This window comes from Eucyclogobius newberryi, unplaced genomic scaffold (assembly GCF_026437365.1).
Source record: "Eucyclogobius newberryi isolate DKJ021-1_F unplaced genomic scaffold, fEucNew1.0.hap1 SCAF_8, whole genome shotgun sequence".
In the NCBI taxonomy this organism is placed as follows: Eukaryota; Metazoa; Chordata; class Actinopteri; order Gobiiformes; family Gobiidae; genus Eucyclogobius; species Eucyclogobius newberryi.
In genome coordinates this window covers 11,663,567-11,689,522 of record NW_027316500.1, presented here as the reverse complement: position 1 = coordinate 11,689,522, position 25,956 = coordinate 11,663,567, and the positions used below count along the sequence as shown (strand labels likewise).

The 25,956-nt window shown below is 38.9% G+C and overlaps 1 protein-coding gene across 1 annotated transcript in view; it reads right to left on the bottom strand.

The window, feature by feature from the left end:
• The window catches only part of macrod2 (mono-ADP ribosylhydrolase 2), a 583,152-nt gene that overhangs the window by 19,112 nt on the left and 538,084 nt on the right, over positions 1–25,956 (bottom strand). The window contains exons 11-15 of the mRNA XM_072436382.1: positions 21,720–21,803; positions 14,312–14,350; positions 13,854–13,898; positions 11,883–12,017; positions 10,812–10,901 (exon numbers count right to left, since the gene is read on the bottom strand). Of these exons, the coding sequence (XP_072292483.1) occupies positions 10,812–10,901; positions 11,883–12,017; positions 13,854–13,898; positions 14,312–14,350; positions 21,720–21,803 (393 nt within the window). The remainder of the gene's footprint in view (positions 1–10,811; positions 10,902–11,882; positions 12,018–13,853; positions 13,899–14,311; positions 14,351–21,719; positions 21,804–25,956) is intronic.

The window sequence follows — 25,956 nt, the reverse complement described above, 5'->3', positions numbered from 1 at the left end:
GTGATAATGCTCATTTTCAGGTTATCATAATCACAAGTCGACTCCTGGCAGAGATTTTAATATTCATACAAGATGCCCTTCTTGATGCAACCCTCTCTATTTCCCCAGACACGGGAACTATAACAACATACTGGCTTCTGAACCCTCAGTGCCATTGCCAAAATCCCCGTAGGACTTCTAGGAGGTTCTTGTGCGGGATTCAGAGGGACGTACCTTGACATTTTTTACACTCTTTTACTTTAAGCCCATTTGTCACAACCTGGCTTTTCCACGTCTCCCTGACATCATCGCTCATACTTGGGCTGAGGAAGGCTGCCCCCGCGGGTCGTCTGCGCCGCAGCATGGGAACCACGGCTGCCTAATGTTCCAAAGCGAAGCCGTGGGTAGAAACAGTGTCCCCCTCAGCCGCAGGACACCTCGCAGTCTTTTTGTTCAAACTCCTTTCGCCTCAAGTCGAGTAAAAATCAATAGACATGTACAAGTGTCTGTTCCCCCCGGGAGGATTTGGGCAGCTCGTTTGATCCTCGGTCCGTGGCAGGAAGGAGACCCGGCTTTGATCCAGGTCTGAGCCCACAGGTGTCCAGCTGCTGCCCCTCCTCCAGTAGAACAGAGCCTCAGACCTGAATGGTACTGCTGGTCTAAGCCTATAGGAGAAGACTTAGCTAATTATAGTTGTGTTGTTTAGCTTTTGACTATCTGCAAAAGAATCACTAGCAAGTTGTTCTTGGATAAGTAAATGGTAATGAGCCACACACTGTTCTTCTTGAGCCAGTTTAAACCAGTTAAAATCCTTTCAAGAATGACATCTTAATTAATACTTGCACTCAGCCATGACATACATTTTAGAATGAAGCCATTAGCTGGTTATTTGGCGAACCGCTAGGTGTTTCTTTTTGCAATCCGACTGATTCCAAGGTTTAATGGCACTTTTATGTTTAGTTTATGCAAAAAAGGGAGAACAGCTACATCTTTACATTATGTTAGGTCCATGTGCACTCCCTCAAAGTAATGTAGCATCAGGCGTTCAAATCTGCCAAATCAGCAATAGCAATATTATAATCTTTTTGCCTGGAGTGTACCACAGTATGGCACTAAACCTATCTATTTTGAAAAACATCAAATCTTCAGCAAATCCTCTCCATAGATCTGATCTGTAAATTGGCCTGTCTATCATACTGCGAAACATTGCAGATGAAACCATAAAATCGTAACCGTAACAACATGGAGACAAGGAGGTGGTGAACTCTTCATCAAGTACATATAAAACTGTCCAAAATTGAAGCGTTATTGGCCGTTATACATCAATAAATGGTCAGAAATGACAGAATATTTAAAAAAGTGTTTAAAATGATGCACACAAATCCATTTTGATATCAGGAAATACCATAAAATCCAAACAAAAGGTTGTGAGACTTTAGCAAATGTTAAAAATCTCTGGAGTCCCTTCATTCTGCTGTTTGAATGAGAGTAGATTTCCTTTTAAAATGCAGACTGGGTGGCCGTGGGAGCAACCTGGGCACGCTCTGCTCCGGGGCCATGTATATTAAACAAGTATCAAAGAGCCCCCAGCTGAACTTTGCATGCTCTAATAGCTTTGGGCCCAAAATGCTCAGTGCAAAGATAATTAAAGACATCTCCCCACTCGAGCAAAACAAGAGCGGGGGGTGCACCTCAACAAGTGCCTGACCAAAGGAACTAATGATCTGGTAAATGCAGAAAAGCAGCCGATTTTCATATGGTAATGTGAGGATTGTAAAGCAGAGGCTCGCGGAAATCGGTTTAGCTTCAATTCTTAACAAGAAGAAAGGATTTTTTGACAGTCTCCTCTATAAAGATGGAGTGCCGTCTGCCAATCCGAGCCAATTAAAGAGCATTGAGCTGTGACCTGTGGGTAAGCGAGCCGAAAACAAGCCTGCTTAGTAAACATTGTCTCTGCCTCTCAATGTCTCTATGTCACCATCCCGCTCAAACGCTAAGAGTCTTCATTAATATTCTGCTTTTATTGGGCAGGGTTGTGGACACTTGGTTGCATTGTGCCCTCTTGGTAAGTTTGGGTAACCTTGCGAGCGGTGAACTGGGGGTCAGGTTCTTTTCAACACTTTGAAAAGAGCTCATTACACACAAGCTTGAGCCGTGCCTTGCGAAATGAGAAGCTGAATGTACTCGGAAGCAAAAAGAAGAGGAACGGGATGCCATCTGCTAAGGGCTGTTCAGAGGTCCATGATGGCGAGAAATGCGACATATGCCACAAAGACTGAAGGAGAAATGACTGGTGGCTCAGCCTTTGAGAATAGGGAAAGACATCCCAGAACGGGTGTGTTGGTGATCTAGAACCTGCTATATCCAGTTCATTCTGTAGATGTGTCCATGATTGTTTTTATGATACAACTGAGCAAGATGTTTTGTCTAAATTGATATAGTTTGGCAATGTTCCTAGAGCACCAGCCTGTCTTTGTGGAGTTATTATTGCAAATTATGTGGTTAAACTCGACCAGAAAAGTTATAATGTACCTATAATGTACAAAGTTAAGTCAATTTGACTTTGACAATGACTTAGTGTTCAGTGGCTCTATGTAAATACGTTTATTACCATAGCAATTTGCATAAAACCTCACAACTCAGTTAATTATTTCATTTTATATTATCCCGGAACTAATGCTAACAGAACTGGAAGTTATAATATTGACTGTAAACTACAACCTGTCTGCGTTGTCTATAAACGACAAAATGTATGTTTTTTATTTTGCTGACTTTATTAAATTAAATGGTATAAAATGTTTGTATGTGTATCACAACGCGTTGCACTTCATAACTATTCAGTTGTGGAAGGGTCTATGCATCAGATTCCATCTATGGACAGAGTTGATCATTTATAACCCAAGAGTTTATTAACTATGAACTGGGCTCCGACAGTTTCTCCTCCCTCTTTATCTTTTACTTCTGGCCAGTGCAGACAATCACAGTGGTCTGTCAGGAGATAAAATAAGGAGCAGCAAGAGACAGTGAGATGAAAGGCCTGAGTGAATAACTGATTAAGTGATGTAGGAAGACAACACAGAAATAGAGATGGAGGAGCGAGCAGGAGGTGCGGCCTCCCCCTGCGTGACCCACATTCCTGCTATACCTGCTGAACCTGCTGAACCTGGCCCCCTCATCACAGTGAAATACTTTACATAACCTTTAGAGTCTGCTGCTGCTTTTGGGCCTGCTGAGAGGGCAGGCGCCACACTCCCTTAAGTGCCTTTTGTGGTTTTTAAAGCCATCGACAGGCAACTTGATAAAGGGACAAGGCATTTTGACACAGGTGATTTGGACAGTGCTCTATGCCACATGAAAATAGGACACTCATAAATAGAGTTTTTTTGGATTTACCAAACAATGGGTTATAAAGAGGCATTAACTTTGATTCAAACCACAGGACACAAAAAGAGACTAGAAATAAGCAAAACAAAGGCAAACACAACATGCCAATGGATTAAACGTGGAAAATGAGTTGTCAAGGCACAGCCGTCTTCAAACTTAGGTTACAATTTCATTCTTGAACCCTTATCATTGAATTCTTCCTGGACCAAAATTTAAGTTATATGTTTCCCTGCAATTATTATATTAAGCTGTTACAAAGTCGGAGCAGGATTGAGGCAAACCATTCGGGAGACTGGGATTGCACGAGTTTTCAAAATAGAGCTGCATTAATACAATAAAAAGAAAAGCGCTGAATCCCAATATACAATAAAGAGACATTTGTATCACCTGCAGTGTACCAGTACCAGCGACTGAAACCAACTGAAATTAGAATTATTTATTTTAATTAAAAACAGTATGTTTTAGAGAAATTTGGTCAGATAACATAATAAACTACTAAAATATATAGAAATAAACCCAATTTATTTGTTAAATTTTACTGTAGGGATCCCCGAGTTAATTTTGGGGGTCCCGGCCCGAAAAGAACACTATTATCAAGGGAATCACTATAATGCTTGGAACATTCATTTGAGAGTTGTGTAACATAAAATATTTTGGTTATTTCGGTTATAATAGAAAGATTTTTACAGTAAAAAGTACTACTTTTATAATACTTGTTATTTGGGTCAATTTAGCAGCAAACAACAATTGGTCTGAGGATTGCAGTTGGCCAGTTTGGACACCATCGCTCTAGAAACTGAGAATTTTCCATGATGATGGAATAAATAGAGTGATATGATGAAATAGTAGCCTCCAGGGCTGGAGAAAAGCCAGGCCCTTATAGAGGAGCTGTCCCCGATTAAACGGTCTGAACAGAGCCGTGTTTGATTGACAGCTGGATGTGAAGTTAAGGCTTGTCTTTCTCATGGCATAACCTCAGCTGAAAATGCAATGCTTTTAGTCACTCGGGGCAATAAAGATATAATTTCTATTTGACTGAAAGGTGCACTATGTAACCTCGTCTCCATGGAAATGGTAATTGACATAAAATCACCACCACCAGTTTTTATAGATAAACCTGCAATTGAACAAATACATGATGGATACTTTAATGTATCAGTGTGGAACATTACGAGCAAAGCAATAAAATCAGTGAGAAAAGAAAAGGTTACATAGCCTTAAGTTCCTGCCAAAGTCTGTGCCAGTTCTTCTTATTCTTGTCTTATTTAGACTCAACTATAATCTAACGATGACTCATTAAATAATCTAACACCAATAGCATTCAACTAAAAGTGTATTTACAGCCCCCTTTTGCTGCTCCTCTGCTAGCTAACACACTAAACTGCAAATACCACATTGATTTGCCATTTTTGTGAACCAGAGAGGGACATGCAGGGAGAGGGTGAGCGCACTGATCAAAAGATGAGCTTCAAAGGAGGTTGTGGAGAGAGTGTCCCGTGTAGCCTATTAGACAGAGCCCCCTCCCTCTGAGATAGACTCCAGGGCCAAAGGTGACACACTAGTGCACTGGACTCTATTCTGAGATAGTAAACGACTAGTGTTTTTGGCCAATTATGGTTTAGAAAAACAACAAAGCAAGCTTCTCTGAGTGTGCCCTGATTTTGACGGACTCGGAAGGACCACCAGGGGGCAGCTTTCAATTTTAAAAAACACACCATTTCTGTTCTTGGAGCTGTGATGGAATATTTAGAGATTTAAGATTAGAGGATAAGTGGGAGCAGTGGAAGTGTATTACAAAAGCTGCATTAGTCCAAATAAAGTTAAGGCCGTGGGGAGTCTCCTTGTATGAGAGCGCAGCAGGCCGTGATTGTTACATCTAAAGCTCCAGGACTTTGATAATAAGTAAAATGTGGTCAAACAGAAGCTGAGCTTGTCTTCCACCGCTCACAGCACTCCCAGAGGAGCCACTCAGTGCTACAGTGTACAGTGTAATGCCAAAAGTTTAATTGTGTGCTGACAACTGCGAGCAACAGGAAGGACTGCAGTGCTCTCCAAAGTGAGATTTACATCAGCAGTGCCCCGTTCTTAAAAAAGACCAGGACAAAAGAGCGCACAACAACCAATTAAGCAAATCCTAAAATCTTTTTCTCTTTTACACAAGTGCAGAAGCAAATAGCTGCAAATTCAGAGAGGAATAACCCAATGTATTCAGAGTTAAATTATCCAAACACTCCTCTAGTCGTTGATGGATTACTCAGACGTTTGCTCTTTGTGTGACATAAAAGAATGGCCACAGGGTCACAGAGACCGTGTGTACCTTCACTGCTAAATCTGGGGGATTTAAGAGCCATTTGTTTTGCCTTGTTGTTACACAAGAGTTGCTCTGCTGGGAGAGTAAACACATAGAAATCAATAATTTCTCCCAAATCACACTCGCAAACACAGGAATACACAGACTCTGGTGACAGTTGTTAAATGGTATTTGTTAAGGTTCTGTTTTAAGACAGATTTTACATAAAATATTTTTCTGTGCAAAGGTGAGGACCCAGTGTTTGTGCATTCTGGTTTAGTCTTACATACACCAAAGGATTTTCAACAAAGTTGCTAAACTAAAAAAATGTTGATGGTTGAATCCTAAGCAGCTCCTGCTATTACCTAGTTTCTATAAGGGTGGTCAAGTAGTATTCCACAGTGCAAAGTGACCTGTACCACCCCGTCTTAAGAAGAATGAAGAATGAAATTGTAACCTAAACTTGAAGACGGCCATGCCTTGCCAGATCATTTGCCTTTGTTTTGCTTATTTCTAGACTCTTCCCAAAGGTCTGGCTGGCTCCAGATCCACTTTAGCTAAGGATAAGGTACACATTGCAGCAAGATGATTGGTTAATGTGGCAGATACGTCCCTCTCCCATGGAAATAAGGCTCATGTGTGCCGCCACAGTAGTTCAACTGAACCTAAGCCACTGTTATCTATCTATGTTAAATACAACAACGTTACCATCAATATTTAGTATCTCGCATCCAGAGGATCAGGAAGTTCCAGAAAAAAACCAAAAAAAACCTTGAGGACAATTAGGAATGATGCATAAGGCCTCAAAGGACATCTTTTTTATTTTAAAAACAAAGATCTAAGGAGAGGAAAGAAAAGATCCTAACAGAGGGATATGAGCGGAGGAAGCCTGCGGGGCTGATGTAACGCCTGTCTGTACCACACTGGGACGTCCTCTGCTGGGATTGCACACTGATGCTTTGTCTCCATCACTCTGTCCTCCTGCAAAAAGTTTTATCTTAACAATACACACAATAGATTGGTCATGATAGACATTCGTAATGCAACAGATTTTAACTGTAAAATGAAAGTTTAGAATTTTGGCAGAGCACCTTTTACTATGGGGCTTCATAAACACCAATAAGCCTTGTCTACTCGATCAGACAGTCTGAGGTACGGCGCACGTTTCGGGCCCCGCGCTCTGATTGTGGAGCTGCCTGTGTTTTAGTGCCAGTCGTATATAGAAGCCAAACATAAAAGAGATGCACTGTATTTCACGGATGTTTCAGACACATTTGAAAGTGCCGCTCATTGTTCCAGGTGAAACATTATGGATGTATCACACTAGTGCTTATGTGTAGTTAGAAAACGGCAAAGAGAAAGGAGCCTTTTAGTGCCTGCCATTGAGAGGCAGGACTTTAAATCTTACCTTCCCTGATAAGACTATAGCTATCAACTCCGGAGGCACCACTGCATGAAGGAAAAACTAGATCCGCTCACAAGTTACATTTATTTATTCATTGCTCTGGGCGAAATCTGTCTTATTTTAATTTATGGCAGTAGCATGAGCTCAGTGAAGCGCTTGCCCACACAAACACATGCACCGCAGAGACACGGCGAGCTGGAAAGATGTTTTAAATGCAAGCACAATATAGGCACAATTTACATTTTGAAGTGCGTTATGAATATTCAAAAATAAGGCATGCTGGATTGAATTAGTTGAGCGGTTATACGAAAGCCCACTGAATATCACCTTCTCATGGCTTGAGCAGACACATCTAATACATATGATTTATATAGTGGCGCACGGGCGGATTCCAGACACAGAAGCCCGCTCCTCTCTGCTGCACAAAGATATTGCAGGAGGCTATATAAAATCCCCTCGGTGTAATATTTCTTTTGATGGTATGGCTCTCGCTGGGTTGTAATCTCACATTTTGAAAGATTAAAGCTTTTTCATACAAACTATAGTGCATCGAGTAGCAGACATGAATGTTCTGGCACAGTTTGTAAAGAGAAGATCTGCAGCTTGGAAAGTAGTTGGTTGGATTTTTAATGCAAGTTTAAGAATCAGTTATCGCAGTGTATTAAAACTTCATAAGCCTCGGTTTACATTGCAACATATGTTTTACAAGTCTGTGGGTAGTGTACAAATGTGGAATTGAACAAATAGTAAATAAAAATAAAGTGTATCCATTGAAGGCGGTCGTATATTTATAGTCCATGACAACCATAAAGATTTTCTACCTACCTGTATAAGAAGGATTTGGGAGTTTATTTACCTTTTTACATGTGAATAATAATAATATAATGCATTTCTGTACAAATAATGAGTGCAGTTTGGATCAGATATACATTTTTGCATCTATCTATATGACTTGGTACTAGTCAGTATGGTGTAGGTAACAGTGGTTTATAAAGAACCCAAATTATAAGACAACCCGAGATATTGAAGCACCCAAAGCATCATGTCGTGATATTTCAAACGGACTATAGGCTGTATGTATATTCTGTATTCACTTATTTTCTGTGCAAAAAACATCTGCCGCCACAACACTATAAACCTTTGAAGTTGTGTGCCCTCTGAATAGTTTTTTTTGCAATGAACTTAAGCAGATAGAAAACTCTTGTCTCATGGGCTGCATTATGGAGTGTGACTGTGCTGGGACACACACTTCCAACTGTGCAACAGCGAGCTACGAGCTAACAACAGCGAGCTACGTGCTAACAACATGGTGCCAACAGAGGAGACAAGTGCAAGGCAACGTGTCAATGCAGCGGTATTTGAGAAGACTGCTGAGACGACACATCCGCTAACATCGTTAACGTGTATGACGGCGTGACCTCTCCTTCGGGGGCTCGATCAGGTGACTTCTACCGACGATGGCGAGGAGCAGTGGCACCGCAGTTACACCTCTGTGGTTGCGAGAGCTCGTTAGATTCAGGCATAATCTAAAGATAACAGTATGATGTTGCATGATGAGTTATGCAACGCATGTATTAATACTTGACTTTAACAGATGGTTGTCAGTTGCAAAAAAAATAAATAAATCACGAGTTCTGTCGACAACTAAGTGACAAAGGATCTGCTCCTAGAAGAACAAAAGGTTCAAAACAGGACAAACTGTGAAGCTGTTATCTTAAAGAGGTTGTTTTTGCGGCTGTTGATTTTATTAGGTTGTTTCTGTTTCTTTTATTAGGAAACTTTTTCAATGCAAATCACCTGAATGCTGACTCATAACTTGAGTGATTATAATGGATAACCGTCCTGACAAAAATATAAGTTTATTATGGCTAGGAATTCAAAAGGCTATTTGTGCTTTCAAACATTGCCGACCTGATGGTGGAAATGGCACATTGGGACAACAGTTCCACCAGGTGAGCGTCTTCACATTCTGCTGTCCTTTAGTCGACTTTTTCCTTTCACATTCCCACCATTGTGATCAGCCTGTTTATTATTACTCCTCACAATGAAGCGGATTTAACCTCCCTGTCTGCGCACCAGCAGCCTGATTACAGTTATTATTTTTAATAAAGGCTGTTGGCTTGGGATCCATTGAGTTTCGTGAATAGCTGGTTACGGACGGCTGAGTTGAGATTCAATATCCGAGATGGTTTGGGCCCACAGTCCTGCACCCAAAATCCAATCTGCCTGCGATCAGAAGTGACACCAGTGTTTACAGCTGACAAAGGCGGCCTATGGAGGCAGTGACAGACGGGGCAGGCCAAAGCAGAACACCATCAACAGGCTGGAGTGAAGCTTTCCTGATGAAGAGGCTGTAGAGCTTTGGATACGTATTCCAATGGCTTCTACGTCGGTCTATCTCACAGGCCTCCATCTGGAATACCGAGACTCCGCCTAAATTAATTGAATGTCAGTCAGAGAAAGGGAAATGGAGGTGAGGGAGTGACTTAGACCTTTGTGTTGGCGCGGCGGTGGCGAGGCAGCGCACAGGTCTACCCTTGACTCCCCCAGAGAGCACGCTTAATCACCGCCACTGCATAAATGGAGAAAAATAAAGCCCCCTGTCCCGTGTGGTCAGCGGGAACGTAAATAGGAGCAGGTCTTGGACAAAGAGGGCTGCGGTGAATAATAATTCATTATCAGGCTCATGTGAGTGGAAAGGCAGCTTCAGAATGAGAGCTAGACTTTGTGGAAAATGTATTGTGTAAGGTTGCTTAGATTCATTGTCAGTGGATGTTCCTTTTAGTGAGCAATTGGTATTTATTTTCTTTTGTACAAATTCTAGAGCTCAATTTGAACAGTTGTTGTTGTTGTTTGGCAGTTTCTTGTTCCTTTTGTCAGGTATTTTATGAGTAAAATTATTATGGTGGTAAAGAAGTTTAAAACTATCAGCAATAAGTAAAAATCGCTAAAGAATGACACAATAGTGAAGGGATTATTGCATTTGTAGATGTGGCAGCAGGTGGTAGAAGCAGAAGAAAGAGTTATTAATACTTGTAAATGTAAAATTGAATTATGTGTATTAAGCTTGGTTGTACTTCAGTGCATAAACAGTAGGTGTTGCCTTGCCTGTAGTTTCACACTCTGCGTGGACCAACCTGATAATGTCAATCAGAAAGGTGTTATTGCTGGCTGTCAATTCACTTCAATAATACTGGTATTATTATTAGACCATTTCTACTGCAGCATGCAAGATCATACATGTTATCTTTACTAATGGATAAGGACACGAAAAGAGGCAAAGCAGTATTTCATAGACAATAAACCAATAAAACACAATATACAGGGCCCATTCACAAAACAATATTTAGTCAGATAAATTACCCACAGTGCAGAAATATTAGCAACAGTTTACGTGAATAGAAAAGAGTTGAAAACAAACGTGAGCACAATTTCTCTTGCAAAATAGAATATCTTAGTAAATGCACTTTGCACTGATCCACAAACACATACTGTATGCCAAAATTAAATAAAAAACTAAAAATCTGAACAAAAAAATGGATTGTTCAAAGCACTCGGAACAGGAAGAGTTCTGAATAACTGAAGTCATTTGAGGCCAACATAAACAATTTAGTCTTTGTCCATAACGGAATTTCACGCCCACATTTCCATAACCAAAACAAACACAGAACTATATGAAATCACTTCTGGTTCACGACATCTTTCACACACCACCAACATGTAGCAATGCGTCCAACTGCCGACAGAGCCTACCTTCCATCTCTCCAGCAAACGTCTGCGTGTTCATCTCCACGTCGCCCTCTGCCTCCTGCTCCCTTTTCGCTTCAGTCTCCTCATCCTTGCCTGAAAAATATTAAAATGGTTGATATTTGACACATCCTTGGACATTATATTACACTGTTTGGATAGATAGATAGATAGATAGAAAGAAAGAAGAAGCCTAACATGCCAAGTCGTCATGCTTGTTCTAGTTTGTAGGCTGCGTGCTTTGAATTGCAATTCTCTATAGATATTACATCTCCGATATGTTGCGCGGCTCACATCACAGACTCCTATCTTCTTACACTTGACTTGTGCATTTGCATAGATTCATTTGATGTCGAGCAGAAGATGCAAAGAGAGTGGGAACAAGCGTCCCTACAAAAAAAAGAAAAACCTAGCAAACCAACCATTGCAATATAAAAGTTTTCTTTCATTGCTTTCTTTCATCTTTCAGCAGTATCAAGCTTTGAAACGTGTCATTCACATACACTCAAGAAAATGGCTCTTCTATTCATTTCTTTGTGCTGTATCACTGGTTCTTTCCGTGGATCAATGTTGATAACGACGAGTACAGACAAAGCAGTTGTGGAAATGTATTTTTTTTAAGAACATTTATTTAACCACGAAAGTCCCATTAAGATTTTAAGATTTCTTTTTCAAGGGAGTCCTGGCCAAGAGGGTTCTACAAACACAAGCCACAGATGCTCTGACCATGTTGTTTAGCCACTGCAAATTAGTGTTGTCACAAAACAAAATTTCAAGCTTGATTTTGATAGATTTTGTTTTTATTTTTTTTAAACACATTAAGGGTGTCATTTTTAAAGGCTAAATAATAGATTTTTTTTATTTTACCATGTGATACTACTGAGTAAAGGTCCCATTTAGTCTTATTTGTGTGATTTTTTTTCAGTACTGCTATTTCAAAAGAGTATTTAGTTATAACTGCTGATGGTAAATATATTTCTCACCCAAAACAACTGCAACATTTCAGAAAATACCTCTTGTTTGCCTAGTCCATATTCATAATGCTATCCCTGTGTCTCATGGTGTCAGAATAAATACCTTTCTCTTGGCTTTTAGCAGCATCTCTGTCTTCATCTTTGTTGTTTCCAGCACTTGTATCTTTGCCTTTGCCTTGCTTCACATCTTGTTCCTCGTTTTCCTCTGGGTTCGGCTCATCAGCGCCCATTTCTTCATCTGTCGGCGAAAAACGTTCACATCAGGACACGGCGAGGGATTGAAAGAGGCACGGGGAATCAAAGTTATCACATCAAATTCTCCAAAACATAGTTGAAGAGCAATAGTTCATTACAGAGCCGACAGGAAACTCCGGGAAACATTTCTGTGCAAACAGGTAGTTCTATTTTCAGTTTGAGCGACAAGTGGTTGAAGAAATGTCAGAAATGCCACCTTTAATATATATTTGAAACTTCACAGTGAATTTTTAATGCATGGATTTATAGCAATAGCTTCTGGCAAAGTGGAGACGGCAAGGATGTCAAAAGTTACCAGTTACCTTTTTTTTACAAACTCAGGGACAATGAAAAAGATGTAAAGTTTTCTTTCCTTGACCAAGGCTTGTTTGAGATTTAAAGGAAAAAATATATATATTATGGAACTTGTGTGTGAATGTATTTTTCTCCAGTTTCCGTGAGCAATTTTGCTGCCTTTCAATAAAACTTTTACTTATTTTGTCAGGAATCACAGCATTTTAACACTTGACTATTATCAGTAGATGGATGAAAATAATATAAAAATGTACTTATTTTTTGACAGTTTCGGGCCACGCCTCAGGATTCACTTTAAAATAAAACTCTGAGGAAACAGCTAATCTGTTCTTCACACTGACAGGATTTAAAGATGCATAATTCCACAACATATTGATCTGTAGCTGCTGCAACGTAACCGCACAAAACAAGAAATATAAAAATGAATTTGCTGTGAATTTGGCCAGCAGGTGTTTTCAAATAAATGCATATCCACTTTTTCTGGCTGCTGCCATTTTGTTTATGTCCTATGAGAAACATTCATAAGCCTTGGCCGGAATCCCAGTTTTACATTTTATTTTCAAGTTTAGCACAAAACAACTACCCGAAAGTTCATGCTCTGAGCGTTTCTGGCAAATCGTTGTCAATGTGGCGAGATCTGAATAAACATAAGAGAGGCAAGGCACTGCTCACTGGCAATATGCAAATGTGGGAATCTTAATTATATAGCAGCAGCGCGGAGGATACTTGAAAGAGAAAAATGGTGGTAACTTAAAGTTAATGGCTTGGCCCTTTGTAGCACATGCACATAGTGAATTCACTTAAAACTGACAGCACATTGGAGAGTTAAGGTCTTTAGCAGCAGCAGTCTGCACGGACACAGTTAGAGATGTGCAAGTTGGTTATCTTCTTTTGGGCATGAAGCGGTAAGTCCTCAGGAAAAGGAGAGGAAATAAGATAAGATAAGATAATCCTTTATTGTCCACACATGGGGAAATTTCATTGATACAACGCAGTAGATACAGAGGAAAAGGACAGATCACAGAATATAGGAAGTTTAAAAAACACTCTCAATAGAACTCTTATACAACTACTAAACGACTACAATAACTACTTTATATGAATGTTACTACAACTACCTTTGCCTCTAGTTATATATTTATATCACAGAGAAATGGATCAATCTTTAGATTCATTTTGATTCATGTGATTTACACGTTTCCTACTACTACTACTACTACTACTACTACTACTACTACTACTAACTACTACTAACTACTACTAACTACTGCTAACTACTAACTACTAACTACTAACTACTAACTACTAACTACTAACTACTAACTACTACTACTACTACTACTACTGATTAAATGTCCTTATAAAAAGCCTCAAAAGTACGACAGAGCCATAACAGTCATGTCTTCATAACCGCAGGCGGACCTGGGACGACGAGACACTGTCATGCCTACTGATGCATGGACCATTACCCATAATCCTCCTCTGTATACACTAACGCGCGGCTGCACTGCTGTGTCTGCCGTACCTTGGGTTTGGCTCATCATGTCCACGTCAGCGTTGGCTTCAGCATCTGGAAACACACAGCCATTTAAGTCATTCAAAATCAGCAAGAGTTCAGCGCTGGTGCCGCATTTCAATATCACCTCAAAAAAAACTTTCATTCTCTGTCTTTGGAGTAGCTTTGTCTGTGTAGCGCAGTATGAGAGCAATGGAACCACAAAGACATGCATAAATTAAGTGACGGAAAGAAGAGGAAAAAGAATGTCACTTCTAAAGCCATACATAATTGAGGGATTTCTTTGTTCCATGCGTCTGTGATAAGAGAGGTTTTTTTGTGGTCGGCGTACAGAGGGAGAGACAGAGAAAGCTGGTGGACTGGACCGAATGGAAAATTCAATTTTTCATGACAAATGACAATGAAGAAGGAGGACTCAGGCCGCGGGGCTAAAACTCATATGCTAATGGTCCGTGGAGGGACATTACCATTGGTGTCGTCCTCTTCATCACCAACTTCATCTGCACCTGAAAGACAGAAACACACATGTCCAGAGTGAAGGGAATGATAATGTAAGACAAAGAACTAGAACAAGTTGGCCAAAAGCTCGGAAGTCTCATGTGATTAGAAAACGGTTAAAAAATCCCATACTGAGAGATTGTTTTAAGGATATTTTATACTTGCAAAGGTGCTATTTTTATTACATAACTAAATAGTTCAACATTCCTGTGTTCAATTTAGCATGTTTTTTGATTTTTTGATTTGTTTTTTGTTTAAAGATGCATCTCTTGGATACACTGGGATGCTACAGTGATGTTCCTGGGTCAGAGGGGGTTTGGGGTCTTTCAACATCAGACCCATTCTCCCAGGAGACCTTTAGATTGATCAGTTCACAGTAACACCAGCCGCTCTTTAACGTAAGCCACCTGCTGATTATTTCTGCTGCTTCTGTGATGGAGCTCTTCTTCTCTTATCTGCTGCAGAGATTTCAAGCTTCTTTAGAGCTTTACTCATGGAATGTCCAGTTAATTATCTGCAACCAACTTCAACTGGCTCACACTGTACACACATTTAACTATGCAGGGACTTAAGGTCAACAAATCAGCGCATCATCACAGACTCATTATAACAACACATTTATTCACACTCAGTAAGTGTTTTATTGTTTGGGCGGTTGAATGTTTAGTATTGTGCAAACATAACACTGACTAAACTAAACTAAAGCACTTGGGTGACCTTGAGTATGGTAAAGGTGTCGATGAATGAAAGTTGATTGATAATGGCGATACCATATAGTAAACCTGATCTGATAACATTGTATTCTTAAAATGACTCTACATTGAAAATTAATAATGTATTGATTTCAACAATTTTCTTGTTTTTGTCCTAAAGTTGAATGATAACTTACATGTTAATATTATAATGTACACTGCCTGTCAATGCTCTAATATTTGGTAGGACGGCCTTTGATTACAGCTCACATTCACACATTTACTGTGGTATAGTTTCAATAAACGATGTATTTACATCCAGTGTTGCATTATTTTTCACCAGTTGATCTTGTATTGATGATGTCAGAGCGTGACCACTGCACAAAGCCTTCTCCAGCTCGTCCCAAACACTCTCACAGGTTCTGTGGTAGATTAGTTTCTGCTTCTCCTTAGATCATTTTCGCTCGATGCCATTTTTCATTGGCATCGAGCAGAAAGATCATTTTCTTTCTGCTCGATGCCAATGATTTGACCCTTCTCGAACATACTGACATATTTTCCATGACCACAGATTTTTGTCTTTCCACACGGTTGTTTCAGAAATGAGAAGCCGCTCACTGCATCAGTTGGGTTTAAATACCGTGTTGCAGCTGAAAGATCATCACCTGCAGCACTTATCCAGTAGGAGGCTAACTTTCTTTTTGGACAGACAGTGTAATAACGTAATACTACTTTCCTCTGTGGTTACAATACAATATCACCTAGATCATTTGGAAACAACGCTAGATTTGATATTCATGACACACAAAGAGAACGTTTTTGAGTTTATTCTGGGCTTTATCCTGTTATACTGTTGTCTTCATATGCCGTCTTCGCTAAACCAAATACATAAACCCTTTAAGAAGCTTAGACATGACACATACGACACAAATGTACACCAAAGTCCCTAAATCAGCCGGGCACTTTGCATTTTGAGTGGCTTGTCCTTCTAAGACAACAATACACGTTACATTTGCTTGTATGGACTCCCCGTTAAGAATCGTACCATTAAAACGACTTTCATCCATACGGCGTAGCTAACACTGCGCACTCTGCACCGTCACACACGCACGCACACACAGACACACACACAAACAGTGACATTTAGGACAAATTGAGTAAATGAAAGCCATGACACCAATAAGAGAACATGCTCGACAATGGCTATTGTGCAGCCGCTATAATTGCTTTTTTAACAAGCTGCCGAGAGAAGCCATTTTTTCATATCTATGCAATTTTGCCCCAGCACTCAGAACAATAAAAATGCCAGCCTCTATTAACTGGGAAAAAGGCCAGTTGTACTAGTGCGGCGTGTTAGTCTCAAGTAGCAGTGTCCATCAAACAGACCGCTGGTGACAAGTAGTAGATGGCAATTCTTTCTATTAATCATGAGTGGCATTTGGAGACGCATAAACGGACACGGGAGCTGAACGGAATACGGTATTGACAGAAAATGCATTTATGGGACAAATCATTCTGTCCCAAGACCATCCCTTTAACCTTTTCAATGCTCTCTCTCTAAAATCATGCGCGGCTAATCTAAAGTGATCCTAAACAACAATATATCCGATATGACCAAAGGCTGAATGCAATTTCCTCCCTCTTATTTGATCATTTGGCTCTGCACTGTTAAATGAGGCCAGTATTCAATTTGTGGCAAAGCATGCACAGGGACCATAGTGGACGTCTGTGGACATACATTTATGACGGAAAAAAGAAAAGGTTTGGATTCGATTTGACAGAAGCAGAAGAGTATAGAAAGAACCCTGCATGTGGCGACCAGCAGGTGGCAGCATGGTCACAGCGTTAATGCACACGTTTCCACGACTACTACAGTATTCAATATGAAACTGACACATTTCAGTCCAAAGTCAAAACCCCCAGACTCTGCACTGTAAAAAACATAAATGGGTGTCAGTAAAATAAGTTACTCAATAACGCATAAAGCTAAATTGTTCAAATTATTTTGTAAGTTTATTTGTCATGTGCATTTGCAAACATTTTATTCCTGTTTTGATGTTTTTCATGCGTAAGAATGAAATGTATCATGATAAATATAGCAAAATCATTCATTGTAAAGTAATGGAGCTATAACTAACTTGAGTGACCTATATTTACAATATTTTAGAACGATTTAAAGAAGACACGTATCATGTAACATTTTATAATTTTATTTGAAAATCATGTGCTCAGTAAATTCTAATATGAACGTAGAAACAAGTTTATTCATTTAATTTGTCTTTATTCGACTACTTCTTCACTCCTCATTTAAGGCAAAAAGTTAAACAGATTGATTCATGCTGAACTGTACCTGCTCTGGTTTTAGAGTGTATGGATAGTTTTCCACAATATCAACGAGAAGACTCTCTTTAAGTGCTCGTCTGGCCCAGTTTGGAGTCCTCCTCTCTCACACAAAAGACTACTATCTCATACATGTGTAGTAGATGTTTTATTTATGTCGGCTACAAATTCCTGGGTTACCGAATCACAAGGACATAAAGTATTTACAAGCTGATATTCAACCTTTTTCTCGTGTCCTAGTTGCATGACCAGAAACTTGCTACAGAGGAGTAGTAGCTAGTAGTATCTTGTTTAACAGATTCATTATTGTGTACTCTTACAACTAGTGCACACAAATACACATTTTTTTTCTTTCCTGTAAACAAATCTTCAGTATTTGTATGCATATACGCAGTACACAACGTATAATAATGCGGTTTCCAATTTATTTACAAATGATATAAATGAATCAAATTAATGTCCCAATTTATTGTTTTTATTTAATTTTAAAATGCATTTTCTGGCTCTATTTACAACAAATTTAACAGTAAAAAGTTGAAAATGCATGGAAAACTTTGGCAAGAATAATAACATAGCCTGCAGCTGGCTAAAAGATTAATGAGACTTGTGTAGTGCAAAAAGGGGTTTCAGAGACGACCAAGACCTTTTGCATGTCAGATGTGTGTTTCTAGCACTGGCAAATGAGCGATGCATGATGGGAAGCCTCTGTTAAAAGCTGACATCTTGTGGAGATAGCCCAGCATCTGTCCCCATGCGTTATTATTAATCTGATGCCGTCTCTCAGCAAACCTGTCCTGTTTAGCTTGGGTCAGTCCCAGAAGCTGATGCCAAGCCCGAAACCCCCTTCATCCAAGACATCGATTCTTGGCTTCAAACATGCAGGTTTTTACAGCGCCCTGTGACATCTCCTAATCTTTGTACGACCAGTCTGATGTGAAATAATGGACTGTACAGGGAAGGCTGCCAGCTCAGGTGTGTTCTGCTCCACGCTGCTCGGTTTCTCCCATTTCTTTCCACACACTCCTCAAACGTGGAGACATTTTTTAGAGTGCGTAGCTGGGAGCGCTGTATCTCGACACCGCGCTCGTGTTTCATCTGGATTACATCACACTACACATGTGTCATCTTGTAGCTAATCTGACTTTGTTCAAATACGAAATAAGATTAGATGTATTTGAGGAAGAGTTTTGGTGAAATATTTGCGAGGGCTTGTGTCTCTGATTTGGTAAAAATAAATGGTTAAAACAAATTATGTGTTCCTTCTTGGCGGATCAATGGGAACATAAATTCAATGCATAATTCAGGTTATTGCGTTGCCTTTCTGACAGGTCAACAATATCACCAGTGGCCATATCCAGCAGTGGTTCACCAACATCAATGCCTGGTATGACTGAGTACATGTGCAACTCGGCTAGATATTTAACTAAAAAGGAGGCGGCAACTACCTTCAATCATTTTTTGCCATTTTTTGTAATTTGGTTACCATAAAACTACATTAAAAGATAACGTAATTAAGATGTCACAGTGGAAAATGTTAGTGCTACAATTATTGTGAGAAGAAATATCACAATTTTACAATAATTCAAGACCAAACAACTGTGTAATCCTTAATTTGCTTTCTTTCATAAGTCTAGCTTTATGAAATAAATGTAAAAATAATGATATTGCAACATAAACAGCTGGATAAAAAGTACTTAACATGTAGTTTGACTTTTTTGGAACAGAAATTGAACCGAAATGCTGCCTACTATTCGCACATTTATTTTTAGTTCTTACGACTATATTGTGACCTCAATAATCACGTTTATTGATTCATCTTGACATCCTTTTTAACAGATTACCAATCACTTAAAAAAAAAAGATGAAAGAGGTATGTCAAATACTTTAAAATCTGTTCTACAATTAAAATGACTAGATGAACTGATCTCATTTCCGTGCTACTGTGTGAACACCACATTTAGTTGGAACATAAACATGCTCTAGCATCAGAGAAATGACCTGTGTTCTCTGTACTTTCTCTGTAACTACAAAACAACACACAGAAAGCTTTAACGAGACCGAGGGAAGTGAGAGAACTGTCCACCTCTGAAACGCAGACACAGTGACGGATCGACACTTACACTCCACTGATTCAACGCCATGTAATAGTCCTAGTAGGTGACCTGATTTGGAGAGACATGTCGGTTTGTCAAGAAAAATGGCGTTACACATACTTTTCTTCGACAATCACAGTAGTTGGCTCTGGCTCTGACTGAATAATATCAAAACTAAACGCGGAATTTTGCCCTGAAAATGCGACAAAAAAGTAGAACACCAAAATGCCAACAACTGCCTTTCAAAATTTGCCATTTCACCTATTTTTTTGCACCTTTTTTACCATCAATACCACTATTACCGTCACGACTCCGAGATTCAAGAGCTTCTGCATCTACAACTGTTTAAATGCGTACTTTGAACTCAGGAATCAAATTCTCGTGTTTCTTTTCTTTTCTTTGCTTGTATTATTTCCCGTGCGCTCTGATATCTGACGTCTGAGTGATTAATCCGCTCTCCGTTGCACAGACCTAACCTTTAAAATACAGCCATAGCTACAAAATCATTTCACTGGCTTCCTGAGAGAGAGGTTGTCTCAAGGACTGACTGTTCCCATGCTGTAAAGCTGTGCCAAGGCCTTTTGTCAATGGATTACTTACTATTAAGCTGGCGGGTCTGATAAATTAGGATTTATAAAGATTATTACAAAATACTTATGCCCTGCTAATGCTGCTGATTGAATTTGTGAATCATATTGAATTACTGCAAAGGATTACTGGAAGGTACTGTACATCCAAAAAGCCAGGGAGAACTTGTTGGTTGGTTTCAGGGCCATAACATATTATCATATTCATAAGTGCAAGTGCAATGCATTTTTCACATTTCTGTATTGCTTATTTTGTGGTGTATTGTACTAAATTAACCGAAACGGCTCACAACGCCCGCAAGAAGTTGCATTAGTTGCTAAGCTACTGCTATTATTTCCCACTATTTATCGCCCAAATCTCATTCTTTGTCTCTTTCCCACGTCTTTTATTACAGTTAGTAGAGTGGCTGTCCAGATTATTAATGCATGTATATATCATTCAGACATTATTCCCGTTGAAAGTTCTGATTTCTATTTTGCCCTTTTATTGACGGAATAATTAGTTTCTCTCAAATACTATGGGATAGAAATCACGCAGTGCATCAGGTCCAGCCACACAGTCCGAGTCAGAAAAGCATGTCTCTGCTGAAAACAACCATGACCGCTATCTTTAAAAATGCCCTACAACCTTAAGGCTCTGAGACAAATGGATGGTGTACCATTTTAATTGCCTACCAACAGCCTCCAGTGTAAGAATCTAATTATCTTCGGTCCATCGTATCAGAGAGGCCTATAATTGTTTCAATATTACACATCCAAAGGGGCTGAAACTGCAGAATGTCAGATAATGGCTTCTTAAACAAGTTTACCTCCAAGAAAACATTCTTTAAGAAACATGGCTTCATCTTGTATTCATTTCCCCATAGAACTGCTGAGATTAGGTGACCTGCTGTTGAGTGGTTAAGAAAAATCTATACTCAAGTAAAAGAATACTTGCCTCAAGCCAGGGAAGTCAAATAATGATTAAGATAACAGAGAGAAAAAATGGTAAAACTAGTAAAACAACAATTATTATTACGATGCTAGTGGTAAAAGAAGTAAAATTAGAACATGGAGTATAAAATATATGATAAAACACATTGTACTGTTGATGGCAAAAAATGAAATGGATGATAGAAACCTCACTAATGATCAAAGACTGGACTGACAAAGTAACAAACATTAGAAAAACTGAAAAAAATCCATTCAGACTTGAAAATGGACAAACTTAGACTTTTGACAAAGTGGAACTTTTATTTGAATTTGAATGTGCCTTGGAATGTTTTGTGCTACTCGTGTTCTTTTGATTTAGCGTTCTGCTCTGTTCTGTGTTTTACGTTCAATGATCTAATTATAAAAAACAGGCTGCAAATTGACAACAAATTTGAAATGTTTAATTATAATCTTGCAAAAAAAAGATAAAATGTATGATCTATTTACTTTGTGTGTACTTTAACCTCTACTGCAGTGTGTTTTGATTGCTAAGATATTATATTTTGTCAATATTGCCCACCCCCAATATTACTTAATACAGAACTTATTGTATAACTAAAGGTCCTGTAGTTCTAAACCTCCGCCTCATAATGTGGTGGTCAGTTATCCACAGTCTCGCGGGGAAGTAACTTACCACCAGTCAAATGTGGTACAGTAATAATAATAATACTATTTGGATAGAAAACCACGTACCCCTGTTGGCTTCCTCCTCCTCCTCCTCCTCCTCCTCCTCCTCCTCCTCCTTGGCTGTGGAAGTGGGCGATGGTGGTGTGGTGTCTGTAAACAGGGAACAAAAACCACAAAGTAGTATTTTAGTGTTAACGAATGACATCTTTGAATCTGGAATGTGTATATATATGTTTTTAAAAAGTGTTTAGTGGTACATAAAATAATACTTTGAGTTAAAAAACCTAAACAAAAACAGTAAAACAGCATAGTAGCCAGAACACAAAGAACATACTGTAAAAAGTGTAACATTAAAATACTGTTGGAGTAAAAAGTAAAAAAATAAAAAATGGCACATTCTTTTTTTACTTCTACATTTAAGTTCTGTCAAATACTTAAGGGACACTGTGTAACTTTTCATGTAGAGAGGTTTGCAATGAGATGTCGTAGCTTTGCCAGGGATGTTCCACAGTATGGCATTAAACATATGTATCACCATGGAGACGCTCACTGGAAGAATGTAAGTTTTTCAAGGTATTTCTGCGCAAGGAAAACTTCTGTAATTGAATATTTGCAAGATCATGCCACACTCGGGAACATTCTAGGCCTTTTCTTTAATCTACAAGACAAACATTTTGAAATTCACTGTCATCTTGGAGAATAACCGCACAGAAGGCTCTTACAGTTTTGTTTTATACCTGTCTGACTAAACCAGTGAAGCGGGATGCAGGGGAAGAATGTGAGCCTTTGAGGCCGTCCTGGGACAATAGTCCTATTTCATGTGTGAGCAGGTGACATTGGGAGGTCTGAATGGGGTCCAGACTGATTCAGAGTCAAGCTGATGGAACACAATCAAAGGCTGCCCGTTGGAGAAAGGACACTATTAAACTGAGCCAAGCTGGTACCACCATGACAGTGACAAAGACTTGGCCTGTTTAAGTCTGGTGCTCAAATTGAGATGTAGGCCTTTTTTTTTGTCTGTTAATTCTGTGCTTAAAATTTGCCACCCTAATATATTCTTGGTGTAAGAGAAGTATTGACAAAGACTTAGATTTAAAGCTACAGCCCAGGATTTTGTGTTGGTCGTACGCAGTTTAGTTCTTTCAACCATGGAATAAAGTTAATAATCATTAAGCACATTTCTGTTGTTGTGTTTTGTTTCAATTATGCATATTTAGTCCCAGGTTGTCACATTTATTGAGAATTAGATAGTGATTGATACTGAAACTAGAAAGAATGGTCTCGATCTTTATCAGAACAAATATCAGACCACATGACAACAATAATTAAACTACTATTATTTTGTGTCAAAAGCTATATTCTATTGTCTAAAAAAGGAGAACGTATCAAGGCTTTTCCTTCGTATCAACATTGAGTTTGACATTTTAATATTATAACTACACAACAGGCATCGCCAGCACTTTAACATTATGTGGTGGTGCTCCTTCATGTTTTTAAAGTCCCCACACCTTCACCAGACTCAGACCTTCATTATGCAGCTAACTCTCTTCACTGCAATAAAGGCGCTGTATCTGATTTTTCACAGTTTTAAAAGGTGAAACGCAGAACTACCGGTAGTTCATTTTAAACTCTTTGCAAACGTTCTCGTGTATTTCACACACGCTAACACACATTAGCATACTAACATTGCATTTCCTTCTTCGCGGAGATTGAAATACTTTATAATTTTCTGCCAAATAGCTGCTTTTACAATACATCTGTACCGTGGCAACAGATTTACTTGGGTACAGGCCCTTTAACACCTCACTCAAACTGCTTTACTTCTCCGTGTGCCACTAGAATGAATGCTTGTGCAACCTTATTTTAATTTTTCATGATTCAAAAATTACCATTACTGCCATTAATTGTATTTATAAAACCCAAATGGTCTGGGCAACATTATAGAATCTTTGTAACATATCACATTTTGATTTAGTCCAAGTATTTTCAATGTTTTAGTCCTTATATAGCAATGTTAGCCTTGATTTAGTCCTCTTATGCTATTTAAAGATAGTACTTGGAAATCTAAACATCACTCACAAGAACAGAACAGGCTCGTAGACGTTGATGGAGGCCTTTATGACTCCACCATTACGCTCACATTGTTTCACTCGGTGGGATCAGATTTTACAGTGCACTTATGAAGCAGCCCCTCTTTTATGTCGGCCCAAAATTGAATCTCATTGAAAACACAGATGCGGGTAATTGGCAAATCATGGGGTGACTTTGATACAAAAAAAAAAACGAAAGCATTTTGATAGAGCCCGCGTCCTATATCAGTACAGTAATCAGAGCACTTTCTTCAGCAGAGGCAGAGTAAAACTAACATTGATTGGGGTTTATTTGGTTGCACATGTACAATGGAGTCTTTGAGAAGATGAGAATGAGACGCGGGCCAAATCCACTCAGCAAACACAATCATGAGGATAGGGCCATAAGCTGTTTTCACTTCACATTTAGCCTCACAATTTAAACAGCGGTCATCTGCCAAATCAAACAGCCCAAACCGCTATAGACTGTTGTACAAGACTAAACGTATAACAGTAGTTCATGGTATTCTTTCCCTTTGGGCCTTTACTTCTACGATTTGCATACAATTTCATCCGGCCTCATGGTACTCTATCCTCTACCTTTAAACTGTCATGATTTTGCCGCAATGGGAAAATAGAAAATGTGTTATGTAAAGCACAAATCTAGATAGTTGACTTCTAAATGACATACATAGAAGTATTCTCTAAACATATGCCCTGAGGAAGAATAATGGAAAAGAAAATAAGTGCCAGTATCAAACTGTCAACACTTTGGTCACTGGGTCAACTCAACCAAATGCTCTATTGTAACCCTGAGTTAGTGTTGTCACGGAATTAACATTTTATAATATTTTTTAAAACAAAGGAAAGTGCATGAAGCTTGATACTCTATATACTGATAATAAATAATATATTTTTTAAATAGCTTGCAATTTTGACAACTAAATAAACTAAACACAGACTGATTGTGAAGTGTGTCGAGCCTCAGTGACGATTGTTTATGTATTATGTGTTCCATATGTATTTAGTTTTTCCCCTGTGTTAATGCTAATGACGGCTCCAATCCAAATTTCTTCATCGGAGAATATTCATGAAGAAGTCTGAAAGCGAGATACTATTTTAATTTTTTTTACAACCCTACCCTGAGTAAAGTATTTAGTCCATACAGTCTAATATAGTACTACCGGTAATATCAATTTGAATATGACAAAGAGTGTACTTTGCCCTTAGTAAAATCTGTATAAATACAAAGCATGTTTTATAATATGCACCAAATCTGAATAATACACTTTACTGTATGCATTCCACAAAAAAGTACTTTACTGTTCCACACAATACCAGTCTGTCCGCTGAATACATCTCGAATAAAAAGCAGTCTCCCAAATGGCCTTTCGTGCTTTTGCTTATGCAGGACATGAGTGCACAGCCTGATGTCAATAGTTGATGTTGATAAGCAGTATCAGGGAGTCTCAGGCCATGTGCCAAGATGGTGCAGTGATAAAGGCATTATGTGCTGACAGTTGTGTTTGTGCCGCGGTATAAGAGATGCTGCATGGCTGATTCTTAAGCAGGCCTGCAGCTATTGTGGCCCAAAAGCAATAGAACAAAATGGCGTTGGGAATAAGCTCATGTACCCTTTCTGGCCTTTTTCTTACATACACCTGCACGCAATTTTAAAGGTCCCACGGTGAGCTAAAAACCTGTTATACACTTTCTCCCTTATCAAAGACACATCTGGAGTTGTTTTGTTACATTCACATATATAATCTATAGGCGGTTTCCCTCTTTAGCGCTCAAAACAAAAGAAAATCCACTATCTTAAGTCATGGGCTCTCCAGAACGTTCTCCTCAGTGTTTTTAAAGTCCATACACCTTAATTTAACATGTTCTGGTCATTTCAGCCCTCAAATTCCTTATACTAACAAAACGGTCATAAATAAGCTTTTTATTTTTTTAATATATATAAAGTTGAAAAGAAAAACACAAAAAACCGAAAGCGAGCAAAGAGAGAAGAATATTGTCCAATGTAACTATCCCATTTGGTCCAAAGTCTGTCACATGTGTCAATTTTCTAAGTCAGAATGTGTTTTTTTCCTTTTACAAAATGTTAATTATAATGTGGTCTAGTCCTTGATTATTAGTTCAATTTGTGTCATCCATTTTTGTGTAATGGCAGGAATATTTTGGCCCAAATACAAAATTCTGTCAAGTCAAGAGTCAAATCAAAAACAATC